The sequence below is a fragment of the Canis aureus genome, chromosome 15, assembly GCF_053574225.1.
Source record: "Canis aureus isolate CA01 chromosome 15, VMU_Caureus_v.1.0, whole genome shotgun sequence".
In the NCBI taxonomy this organism is placed as follows: Eukaryota; Metazoa; Chordata; class Mammalia; order Carnivora; family Canidae; genus Canis; species Canis aureus.
Window position 1 is genome coordinate 11,076,312 of NC_135625.1, and position 13,259 is coordinate 11,089,570.

At 34.4% G+C, this 13,259-nt stretch overlaps 1 protein-coding gene and 1 long non-coding RNA gene across 2 annotated transcripts in view; one reads left to right on the forward strand and one right to left on the reverse strand.

Moving 5' to 3' along the window:
- The window catches only part of LOC144283935 (uncharacterized), a 315,621-nt gene that overhangs the window by 132,503 nt on the left and 169,859 nt on the right, over window positions 1-13,259 (forward strand). The gene's annotated exons all lie outside the window — the stretch shown is intronic.
- The window catches only part of LOC144285093 (WD repeat-containing protein 17-like), an 88,282-nt gene that overhangs the window by 36,733 nt on the left and 38,290 nt on the right, over window positions 1-13,259 (reverse strand). The window contains exons 2-4 of the mRNA XM_077850362.1: window positions 12,507-12,635; window positions 5,744-5,927; window positions 1,817-2,047 (exon numbers count right to left, since the gene is read on the reverse strand). Of these exons, the coding sequence (XP_077706488.1) occupies window positions 1,817-2,047; window positions 5,744-5,927; window positions 12,507-12,629 (538 nt within the window). The 5' untranslated portion in view covers window positions 12,630-12,635. The remainder of the gene's footprint in view (window positions 1-1,816; window positions 2,048-5,743; window positions 5,928-12,506; window positions 12,636-13,259) is intronic.

Below are 13,259 nucleotides of genomic sequence, written 5' to 3' on the forward strand. Positions count from 1 at the left end.
TCACAGGTCAGAATTTGAAATACCATACATTCCACCCTGACTTCAATTCACAAAAGGGAGATGCAAAGGGCAAAGGAGGTCTTTATGCCTTCCTATTCTTTTTATGTGAGAATAAGCATACGATGTCTCAGTGTTTTGCATCTTCGATACATAATGCAAGGTCTCAATGTCTTACTACTTAAAACCTTCAAAAATACCTAATTTTAAAAAGGCATTTTTATAATACCTTTTTATAAAGGTATTATATAATACTTTAAAAAATAATTAAAAATAATTTTTAAATGATTGTTCTTGCCTAATAACAATAATAAAGCAAGAAAAGAAAGCCCTAGTCATTGAAAAAGGAGATGGCCACAATGACAAATTATAAAATATGAATAATACCTCAAATGAAATTTGGACCAAACTAAGTACACACTCTAAAGTTCTCCTCTTTAGATAGAGCTCAGCAGCACACAGTTTTCTCAAAAAAAAAAATCACAATCTTTATGAAATCTCTGGGCGCAGGCTGGTTGGGGGAGTAGTGGGGGAGTCCGTAACGAGATCTGGTTATAACTCCAGACCACAGAGAATCAAGAGGAGGACCCACAAACCACACTGTCATCTTGACTGTCTCTAAATTACCTCCCTGGGACTGAGAAGGCTGCCGCAGATCAAAGAGCCAAGGAGGGAAAGAAGTGGCATGGACCAGATCAAAATGACCAACTGTAAAATAGAATTTTCTTCCAATGAGAGGAACAGATAGGGTGGAAGTATCTAAGACAACAACAAATCCAAATGAAGCCAAAAAACATGCACAGATCCCTCCCCATTCCAACTTGAAACAAACAGATGAAACTCTCCCCAAGTTAAATTAGTATAACCAGAAGGAACAAGAGGGTATGTGCAAAGAGCAGAGGGGATGCGGGGAAGAAGTATATGTAGACTTGTTATCTTTCTTTAAAAATTAACAGGTCCTGTTTGAAATGTATTGAGAGAAAATGGCCCCAAAATATCAATGTTTTATATGTCATTTTTTAATGTTAATAAATAACTATCTTAAAGATTATTTAAGAAATATTTATTCAAATTTTTGTGATTTCATCTGTTCAACTTCAATTTCTTTATTCTTCTATTTATTTCAGATAAATTGAATGTACTACATTTTGTGAAAGTAGTGTTCCTTATCCTAATCCATCTATCTATCTAGCAAGTCAGGAGTCACATTCATCAACAGACATGCCAGATGGCCAAGAACATGTTTCTCAGACAGTAGCCATTCTTCCTTATGCGTGGAGAACTGTTCAGGTAATTTTTAGATCTTTCTATTACATGTTTTATCATCGTTTAAATAAAAAAACAAACATAAATTAGTTTCTCAGACCCCTTTATTCAGCTAGATTAATTAGCTGATCGGGAGATCCAAAGATTTATTATTTCCTTTTATCTCCTTGCTAAGGAGCGACAACATCACAATGGCATTTTATAAGTAGGTGGGAAAATATTTTTGAGTCGTATTAGTAAGTCCTCATATTCTTCTGCTATATGTCCTTGTTCGTTCAGGCCATTTTCTTAGAAAATGTACAGAAATAAACTGACTTTAAAAAGTAAAAATACGGGGCAAATGACTGGATTTGGGTTAACTCAAAGTACAACCTGCACAGCTGAGTTAAGTATATTACAATAAAATTTACTTCATGTAAAAATTTACTTCAAAAATTTGCACAGCTAATATTTTAAAATTAAAATATTGTTAATTTTGGCCATATGCTGTGTAGGAAAGAAATTATATAAGGAAAGAAAAATAAACTTTAAGAGACTCTAATTAAATTCTTACCTGGTTGAAAAATTGATAGACTTCCATCAATATGACCAAATACAATTTTCCCCTTTTTTTGGGTATGCCATCTGAATATACAGATATCAGACAAGAAGCTATGAGCCTCCTTGTGTACAGTCACTCCACTGTCTGGTCCTGAGATGGTCCAAACGAAGAGTGGGCCTCTGTGGGAAACAAATGCCACCGCATCACCTACGTTCCAGCACCAGCTAAGAGAGGCAGGTATCCCTACAATAAATAAAACAGAGACACGTAACAGAGACACATGGAATTAGTTTGTGCCATAAAATATTATTTCCACTGTACATTTCCAAAACAACTTAAAATATGAGAATAGGCTTGTTATTAAAAAAATTACCACCTTCTTAGTTGGGAGTTGGACTTCTAAAGTAACCCTAAAGACTATGGGCCACATACTAGGGTGCTTCCATAATGCAAGGAACAGTACCTACTTATGTTTAAAACTATTAATACCACAATGTGCTTCAAATATTCTGAAATTTATACAGATTTTTCTTTCAGAAACTATATATTAAAGCAATCGATTCTTTGAGTTTTTGTGTAGACTTGCTGTAGGCATTCTGGGTGTACAAGTTTATATGGGATATGATAGATACCTGATTTAAAGGATCTTAAATTTAGATATAAATGTAATATCTTGGGAAGATAAAGATTACATGTATGAAAAGTTACATGCTACTACAGGGATTTAATAACAAACGCCACAATCTATGTCTTTTAAGGATTTAGTTTCAAATCTTAGTGGTGCTTCAGATGAATTAAATAACTTTACCTCTTACGCCTCTGTCATCTCCTCTATAAAATGGATAGAACTCAAAATAGCTGAACACCTATTCTATGTGAATATTAGGAAAGGAAATATAATAATGTATGTAAAAGACGCTTTTAAACTATACTACAAAAGAAATACAAAAGTTAACTGTATTCTTACTATTACTGTGATAGAATAAATCATATATAAAATAAGGGTCACAGTAAATTTGTAACTCAAGACAGAGGTCATGATTCTCCCAACACAGATACTTTTAACAAATGCACATGGAATATGTACCTCGGATCATATGGAATTAGGGCCCAGGAATCTATTTGTAATAAGTTTCTTCCAATGATTCTGATGTGTAGAGAGGTTTGTGAACTGTTGGGCAACTGTCCTGGGAAAAATCTGGATTTGAGTTATATTCTGAGGGAGCAGTTATATTTAATGTATGGGATGAGTAGTATTTCCCAGGAGGAGAAAATGACATGAACAAAGACACAGAGTCAACTGTTGTTCATTGACAGTGAATTCAATTTGTGTCAACAGTCCTTCATGTTCCAAGAGGCAGAAACTGGAAGCCTAATGCCTAGTTCAGAGCCTGACATACAGTGGTAACACATACATATTTATACAAGGAATGAAAGAAAGAGTCCATGAATAAGGCCAATAAAAAGCTGATGTGGTTATAGGATACATGAACAGAAGAAGAATTTCCCATTAAGGGGTAAGATATTCTGAATGGGTCAAACCACCATGGCATACTTGAAGAAAGCCCCTCAAATGCTGGCTCTCTGCATATTTCCAGAAAGGCAGCAAGGAAAAGAAGGGACCAGAAATGTCAAAAAGTTAAAACAGAAAAGACGTCTATAGTGGCTTATTAATGTAAGTACTTCTAAGAGCTCTAAAAAATATCAGCTCATTTAATTCTTCCCAAAATATTCTGAGATAGGTAAGTAGTACTATAATCCAGCTAACAATGTTGTTTTTTTTTTCCCTGAAAGGATATTATTAAGTGTGAATTTTTCAAGTTGATGATAATTTTAACATTTTACATTTAAACAAACTAATACTTGTTTTCCTTTAAATGAATTATTATGGAAAACAGAATGATGAAATACAAAATACAGAAATAAATTCAAGTTCAACTGCTGTTATGTGTAAGTTCTAATACTGATTTTCAAAAAAAGGTGACTACAAATTTCCACTTTGCTTAAGCTGGATTCTCAAAAGAAGAAACAGAGTCTAAGACATTTCAAAGGGAATTATTTACAATGAAAATCACCAAAATTTTCATAATATTCTTTTTGCAAATAAAATAAAGCATTCAATCTTCAAATTAAGGAGATATTTAGAAACAGCAAGAGGATTATTGTTAACTCTGAAAATTTTCAAAAGAAAATATGTAAGGAAAAGAAAAATATGTTAAAGTGACCAAAACTGTTACCACAATCATTTAAGAATTCTACAAATGCTAATGAAGGTCTTATTTAATTGTATGCTCAGTGGCAAAAGAAGGTATGGTACACACAGCTAATGAATAAAAAACTCTTCCATCATGAATAGAGGTGATGCATATAGTGCTTGATGACAAATCAGTGGATAAACTAAGTGATAATACAATAATATATTGGCTAATCTGTACCTGTGCATAACATTTAGAAAGTATTATTATGCAGTTATAGTCCAGTATGGATTTTGTGTGACCAACTGACATCATGTGGCATTTAAGGAGTATTTATTGTGTTTCTTAAAATTACTCTCACATAAACTGAATATAAAGTACCGAGAAAATGCACTATTGATCGATACAAACAATACTGGAAAAACCTGTAGGATTTGTGATTGGTAGAGAAACAAGTATTATCAGAAAAATATGAAAAATCTTGATTGAGGCGGTCAACTGCTGTTTATACATGATAAAGCTTTGCACCAAAAGTATTCTGGCTTTTTCTCATTGATGTATTGAAAACCTTAAGGAAAACTGTTACCATTCATGTAATTCATAGAAGCTCACTGAATACAGTTGACTTCAAAAAAATTTTTGCTCAGAGACTGGAACACACTATACACTATCTAATACTGAAGCTCAGGAATTGTTGCAGGTGAAAACGGTAAGCATGTTATATGAACTTGGGAATGAGATTCATAGTTTTCTAGTTTAAAAATTAACCTTGTTTGGCAAATACTTTTTTAAGATGAAAGTTGTGTAACAAAATTGGTTTATTTTACTGGTATTTTTAGCATTCCTAATGACCTAAATTTGAAAAGACAAAGAAAAAGAAATATACTATAAGTATGTTGGGCATATCCAAAGGTTCCAAAAGGCATCATTATCTTGGAAGCAAGATTCACATATAATTGCCTGTGAATTCTCAATATTGTTGCTACATACTGAAAAGAACATTTTTAAGAAACTGAGAAAAATACAGCTAGTGAGACTGCCACATCTCAGTTTTCTAACTCAAAGCTATAACCAGCAACTGTTAGAAAACAACTGCACAAAAAAAAAGAACTGCACATCAAAAACACATCCAGCCGTAGCTCTCAAAATCATAATTAATAACTGACACATCCGTCGTGCTCAAAAAGTGAATTATTGTGACATATGTGACAACAGAAAAATGATAACGTCATCATTATGGGGTAAGATGCTAACTAGAAAGAGTGCAATAATACTCAATTCACTAAGACCTACTTGGGTAAACTAGGACTTTCTATCTTGACACAGTGAAAAATAAAGGAAGAAACCAGCTCAGTTAGGCACAGGTAACATGCCTAACACTGTCCTTGTAGACCAATGAACAGGCTGATCAACTGTCCCATTAAGAAAATCTTACCCAGTATTATTTCTATACTTATTTTGGGAATTTTTGTTATATTTAAACATTAATGAAACCAATGAAACCATATGGTATTGACTATTTTTAAATGACTGGTGTATGAAGTATAAACATTTCACGAAATTCCGTTTCAGTTTCATACATATGTATGCACACAATGAGTCACAATGTGAAATGTATTTCATACATACGTTAGCACTGCAAAGTTTAAAAACCAGTACTTTAAAATCTGAGCTAATTTAATTATTTTGCTTACTAAAATAAAAATATTTCATTTAATAAAATAAACTCCAGTTATAAATATACCTTTTGTATTGTCGAGCTTAGCAATGACTTTTTGTTCTGCAACATTCCAAATGATCACTAAATTATCGGTACTGCCACTTGCAAACAGATCAGGGTTATGTGGACACCAAGAGATAGCTGTGATTGTTTTTTTATGTTCAGACATAATGGCATGAAGTTTGAATTCATTATAACGGTGATCCAACTAAAAAAAATATATAAACAAGACATTTCAGTGCTTTTTTTTGATAATACACTTTTTGTTAATAATCACACTATTTTTAAAAAGCTACATACATGAAAATTAGTACAACTAATAACATGATATGAACACATTTCAAGTCTTGGTCCACTTTCAAGTGTTAAACGTATTCAATGAATAGAAAGAAATCTTTTTTTAAAATTTTAATTCCAGTTAGCTAACATAGTGTTATACTAGAATCAGGTGTGAAATACAGTGATTCAACGCTGCCATTCATCACTGAGCGTTCATCACAAGTGTCCTCCTTAATCCTCATCACCTATTTCACATCCCCCCCAACTCCTCTCTCCTCCATCAGTTTATTCTCTAACATTAAGAGTCTGTTTCTTTCTTTTTGTAAGATTTTATTTATTTGAGAGAGAGCACAAGTAGAGGGGAGAGGCAAAGGGAAAGGGAGAAGCAGGCTCCCCTTTGGGCAGAGAGCCCAAAGCAGGAAGGGATCATGACTTGAGCCAAAGGCAGATGCTTAAGTAGCTGAGCCCCTCAGGCACTCGAGAGTCTATTTCTTGATTGGTCTCTCATTTTTTTTTTCCCTTTGCTTGTTTTGGTTCTTAAATTCCACAAATGAGTGAAATCATGTGGTATTTGTCCTTATTTGATTAATTTATTTCGCTTAGCATTATACTCTCTAGCTCCATCCAGGTTGTTTGCAAATGGCAAGATTTCATTCTTTCTTATGGTTGAATAACATTCCATTGTGTGTGTGTGTGTGTGTGTGTGTGTGTGTGTGTGTGTATAGAATAGAATAGATTGAATAGAATAGAATATATATATATATACATATATATATATTTTTTTTTTTTGCTTCTTTATCCTTTCATCAATCAATGGATACTTGGCTGCTTCTATATCTTGGCTATTATTAAGTAATGCTGTTGTAAACATAGGGGTGTATGTATTCCTTTGAAATCGCATCCTTGTGTTCTTTGGGTAAATACCCGTTACTGTGATTTCTGGATCATAGGGTAGTTCTATTTTTAACTTTTTGAGGAACCTCCATATTGTTTTCCCCAGTGGTTGCACCATTTGCATTCCCACCAACAGTGCATGACAGTGGCGTTTTCTCCACATCGTCACCAACATCTGTTGTTTCTTATGTTGTTGATTTTAGCCCTTCTGACAGGTGTGAGGTGATATTATAGTTTTGATTTGCATTTCCCTGATAAATAATGAGTAGAAAACAATAAGTTTAAAAAAAATAAGGGAGCAAAACAATAATTTTAAAACAAGTAAAAATAAATGTAAATTTATTTAAATATGCATAATAATTCAGAGCTTTATTATATTTTCTATACCTACGTCTGTGAGGAAAAAACCCTGGTTTTGGAATATTTTTTCTGTAATTTTTCCATTAGATTTAAATGAAGGAAAAAAATTAGGTTAAAAAATAAACTATTGGGGCTACACCAAGTTACAAAGCTTTTGCACAGTGAAGGAAATCATCACAAAATGAAAAGGCACCCTATGGAATGGGAGAAGATATTTGCAAATGGTATATCCAATAAGGAGTTATATCCAAAACATATAAGGAACTTCTAACACTGAACACCAAAAAAAACCCTAATAATGTTGTTAAAAATGGGCAGAGGACCTCCATAGATATTTTTCAAAGAAAATGACATACACATGGCCAAAAGATACATGAAAAGATGCTCAACATCACTCATCAGCCAGGAAATGCAAATCAAAACCACAATGAGATACCACCTTATACCCGTCAGAATGGCTAGCTTGGGTAGAGGCAGAAGGTATCTTGCTAAGTGAAATAAGTCAGACAAAGAACGAATGCTCTCCCCATCGATTAGCTCGTGGTTACTCATTCTTTCCTGTTCAGGTCTCAGTTCTAAGATTCCTCTTTACAAAGGTATTTTCTGACCAAAGTATCTAAATAAATTTATACACCCACACCCACCCCAAAACATAACTCTATCCTTTTTTTAAATTGGGACAATAATCGACATATTAGTTTCAGATACAGAACATAATGATTTGACATTTGTGTATACGGCTATATGATCATGTAAGTCTAGTTAACAATCACCACACGTAGCTATACTTTTTTTCTCGTGATGATAAATTTTAAGATCTACTCTCTGGGCAACTTTCAAATAAATAATACAGTGCTATTCACTACATTCAACATGCTGTACATTGCATCCTCATGACTTACTTAGTTTATAACTGGAAGTTTGTACCTTCTTACTACCTTCATCCATTCAGCCCCCACCCCATCCCCACCTCTGGCAACCACCCATCTATCCTGGGTATCTGTGAGTGTCTATGAGTTCATTTTGTTGGTTGTTGTTTTAGATTCCACATATAAGTGAGATCATAGGGGATCCCTGGGTGGCTCAGCGGTTTGGCGCCTGCCTCCAGCCCAGGGCGTGATCCCGGAGTCCAGGGATCGAGTCCCACGTCGGGCTCCCTGCATGGAGCCTGCTTCTCCCTCTGCCTGTGTCTCTGCCTCTCTCTCCCTCTCTCTGTGTATCTCATGAATAAATAAATAAAAAATATAAAAAAATTTTAAAGAGAAGCCCATCTTTAAGTGAGATCATACAGTACTTGTCTTTCTCTGACATATTTTACTTAACATAATTCCCTCAAGGTCCACCCACATTATAGCAAACAGCAAAGTTTCCTTCCTTCTTTTTATGGCTAAATGGTATTCCATTGCATGTACATATGCACCACATTTTCTTTACCCATTCATCCATCAATGGACACTGGATTACTTCCAGGTCTCAGATATAGTGCAGTGAAAAAGATGCTGAAATGCATCTTTTCAAATTAGTGTTTTTACTTCCGCAAAAATAGAACTGCTAGATCATATGAGGGTTCTGTTTTTAATTTTTTGAGAAACCTCCATAGAGTTTTCCATAGTGGTTGCACCAATTTACATTCCCATCAACAGTGCACAAGGGTTCTCTCTTCTCCACATCCTCCCCAACATTCGTTATTCCTTGTCTTTCTGAAAACAGTCATCCTAACAGGTGTGAGGTGCTATCTCAGTGTGGTTTTGATTTGCACTTCCCTGGTGATGAGTGATGTGATTTCTTTTCATGCATCTGTTGGCCACCTGTATGTCTTCTTTGGAAAAATGTCTATTCACATCCTCTATTTTTTAATCAGATCATTTGTTTAATTTGCCATTGAGTCATATGGGTTCTTTATGTGCTTTGGATATTAATCCCTTATCAGATGTATGATATGCAAATATTTCCTCCCATTCAGTGGGCTGCCTTTGCATTTTGTGGATGACTTCCTTCGCTGTGCAAAAGGTTTCTAGTCTGATGAAGTCACACTTGTTTATGTTGCCTTTGTTTTTCGTGTCAGTGATTCTAACGTATTACCTGTTTTGTGTCCTTCATAGAACACTTTTTTCCTGCAACATTTACTTATTTATTTGCTTATTTTTTTTAGGATCACTTCCTGCCCCCTGTTCTTACTAAGAATATGAATTTGATGAGAAGAATCTGCCTGGTTTGTTCATTGTTGTATTTTTACTACCTAGAGATTCTTGGCCAATGGAAGAGATCCAGTTCATATTATGGAAAAAATGAGCCATTATGCTATTATTTATCATTTAAGCAACTTTCAACTTTTGCCATCACACATTATGCTGTAGTGAACATCTCTGTATATAAAACTTTGACTAATGAACTAATAATTTCCCTCAGTTTTCCCTTCTGTAATTTCTGTATCTATTACTACTTAAACTTTAGCTATTCCGAACAACTTCAGATGAAAATATTATTAAAGACAACCAAGTACCAGTGGAGTTTTCATCTTATTAGTATTGCAGTTATAATAATCTTAAGTTGGCCTGTTTATATAAGTACATTTTCTGTACATTTAGGGATAAGTTTGTACGTTTAGGGATAAGTTTGTACGTTTTAAGCTATTCAGTGATTTCAGTTATCTATGGTAAATAATGTGAATGTGTCTAATGCACATAATAGAAAAAACTACTATATAAGTTAGAAATTCAGTGGAAGAGTCTATAAATACAATAAAAACACAAGAAGCTCTGCGCACATCAATGACCGTCACTGGCCTTACTATACAAATTATCCAAGTAGTATGTTAAACACAATATATATAACTTACAGGGATTATTATATTTACAATTCAGTATGACAAGCCCATACCATTACACTGAATTGGACCACAAATTATTTTTAGAGTAGTTCACAATTCAATGGTCAAAGAAAAAATTCTTATGGCATTTACAAGTATCATTTAATATTTCAGACAGATTTGATAATAACAGCATCAACAGACTATCAAATACTGACTGTACATTGGCCCTATATATTATTTAAAAAATATTCCCTTTGAAAATAATTATATTTTGTATTTATGTAGCATATTTTTCAAAGCACTTCAATTTAGATAATGACATTTAAAACAGTACTGATTAATATAAGTTGAATGTTAACGTCATCATTTAATACAAATGTAATCTTCTATTTGCATACTTTGAAACAAGGTTTTGCAGTGGACTCTGTAATGAACTGCCACCTGAATTTGTTTTAATTTCTAAATCAGGGTGATTTTTAGTTTGTTTCAGTCTTTAAAAATGACACATAAACTTTCTTCAGAAATTTTTAATTTAATAATTATAACCCAGTCTTCCTAAATATTCAAGTCATAAAATGTCATCATCAAACTTAAGACACATGCGAACATGAAAAAAATTAACTTCTGTCTTCATCCACTCTCTTCCCTATTCCATGCAGGAACAGTTGGCCTTGACTTTTATGTTCTGCTTCTCTAAAAGGAAATAAAACAAGAAGACAGGGACTTAAGACTAAGGGAGAAATGTTGTAGGAGATCTTTGGGAGTGAGAAGCTTGGGGCGACATGCAAAGTGTAAGGGAGGCAGATGGGAGGGAAAAGGAAGAGATTGACAGGCCTGCTGCTGTCTTTGTGTACAGAGCAATGGAAAGTGAAAAAATGTGAGTTGCACTGAAACTGCAGTTTGATTCCTGGGTGTTTCTACAATGTTGAATAATGGACTACATAAAATATAACTCAAAGTTGTGGAAAATTAGTTGGTTTGTAGATTACTGCTATGATTTCTTAAACTGTCGATAAACTACAGTATCAGTAATTAAAAGGATTTTTACTCTGGAATAATCCAATAATTTTTTTTCACTCTTAACTGGAATGAGTTGGTGTTTCAAAACAACAAAAGACATATATCATTCAAAAAGTATTTAGTGAGTATCTATTAAATTCCAGAGAGTACAGAGTAACTTGAGAAATTCAAAGGTAAGGAAGGCTCTTGCTGGCAAAGGGAAGCAGGCAGACAGGCAGTGCATTTCCTAAGGTCCTTTGCTAACAGGAAAGAGAAAAAGCAGAATGTGGAAAAGAGTTTAGACACTTGAGCCAAGATTTGAAAGATGAGAAAACATTCTCTAAACAGGCAACGCAGGCAAATGGAAAACCTTGTGTAAGCAAAGGCAAGATATAAAGAGTCTGAGATGTTTTGGAAAATACAATTAGGTTGGTTATGCCCGGGCCACAAGGTGAGCCGAGAGGTGAAAGAAACACTGCAAAACAATGTCACACTACAAAGTCTGGATGTTAATATGAAAGAATGAGGAGCAGCTGAAGATAGAAAATTCTGGATTTGCATTACATGATGATTGATTACACTGCAGTATAAATTAAAGGGACTCAAAGTAGAAGCGAAGAGGATAGTAAGAGATTATTATAATAGTTTAGGTGAGAAGGATATAAAGGTTACCAAATGCTAGGATTGCTCCCGCTTACCTCTAGTACAGGAGGTGAGTAGAAGAGAGAGCCCTAAGGTAGCTAACCCTCACACGGGGGCTTTGGATGAAAGTTTAGCTGCTAACACTGAAATGCTGACTCTAGGTTTGAGCAGAAAGACTGACCTGATTTAAGATGCTTGTGGTACCTCTATCTGGGGCTATTCAGAAGGCCATGGGCTCTATAGATTGGGAACTGATGAAGAGATGTCTGGATGGAGCTCAGACATGAGAAAAAGGAGTGATAAAGGTGTGAATCTCAAGAATAGCTCAACGTATTTCATATCTGCCCTGTTTTCACTATAATGATCTCTAACAGATGACCCACATTCTTCAACTTATGATTTTTTTTCATAGAAAATGCTACTGAGCCAGGTCTGAAACAAAGGAATACATGAATTCCAACTACTTATATGGAAATATATTTTAAAAGGATTAAATTCTAATTGCTCACCACTCATGAACTGGAAGCTTTTAATTCTTGAGGAAATTCTTTTTGATGAACAGCACATAAAGGTTTATGACATCAACTAAGGTTTTTCCAATAATTTAAAACTATGATATAAGCATTTTCTAAAAGTCTGACCTGTAAAGCCTATATAGTATAAACAGCAACAAAATAGAAGTATCAATTAAATTACAGCACTAAGCCTTTTATATAACAGGGATTTTTAAAATAGGTATTAAATTAAATTTTAACTTTACTTAATTAAATTGGAAATCAAAAAGAATCAATAGTATCTTACCTGGTAAATATAGATGGCCAGGGTGGCGCAATATGCAAACCTGTCTCCATTGGCAGCACATACATCTTTGTTCCACGGCTGACATCCAGCGGCCAGCAGTCCCACCTGCCTTACCTGGGACATGTTTGCCTTAAAAAACAAATTTGGAGAAACATCAGCCATTTTCATGATTCAATAAACTTAATTATTTTATGTCTATCTTCATCAATCCTTATCTTAATGTCCTGAAAAAATTCTCTACTAGGACTATTAATCTCGATGTACACTTTCAGAGAACGAGAGCTGAAATCCCCAAATGTCTAGAGACATTAAGGCAGATAACTCAAATTTGAAAACACGAAATTATAAAATGATAAATGACAAATAACATTTGGCCAAGGAATGGGAACCCTAGAGGAGTGATGGGGACTACAGTGAAACAGAAAGGCCATATTCTATCTGACGGGCTCTAGTGCCACTGGAGAAGACCCTCCCATGTTGCCAGATTTATATAAGCTTCCAGAGAAATGGAAGTATCTAGATTTTTACGTAAAACCTACTGATTTTTAAATACTAGCAATTCATGCAGGGCAGCAATTTCAAATGTAAAACCCTGAAAGCCAAAATTGGGAGGATTGTAGCCTCTGTCAGAGAACATCACTGTTTTTACAGTGACTCAGTATCTTTGCAATAACTATTTATGGGACAGAGGGCAGGTCCACAGGCTGCGTTAACAATACTGTTCATTGTGAAGAGGGGACAGAAGGAAACTGG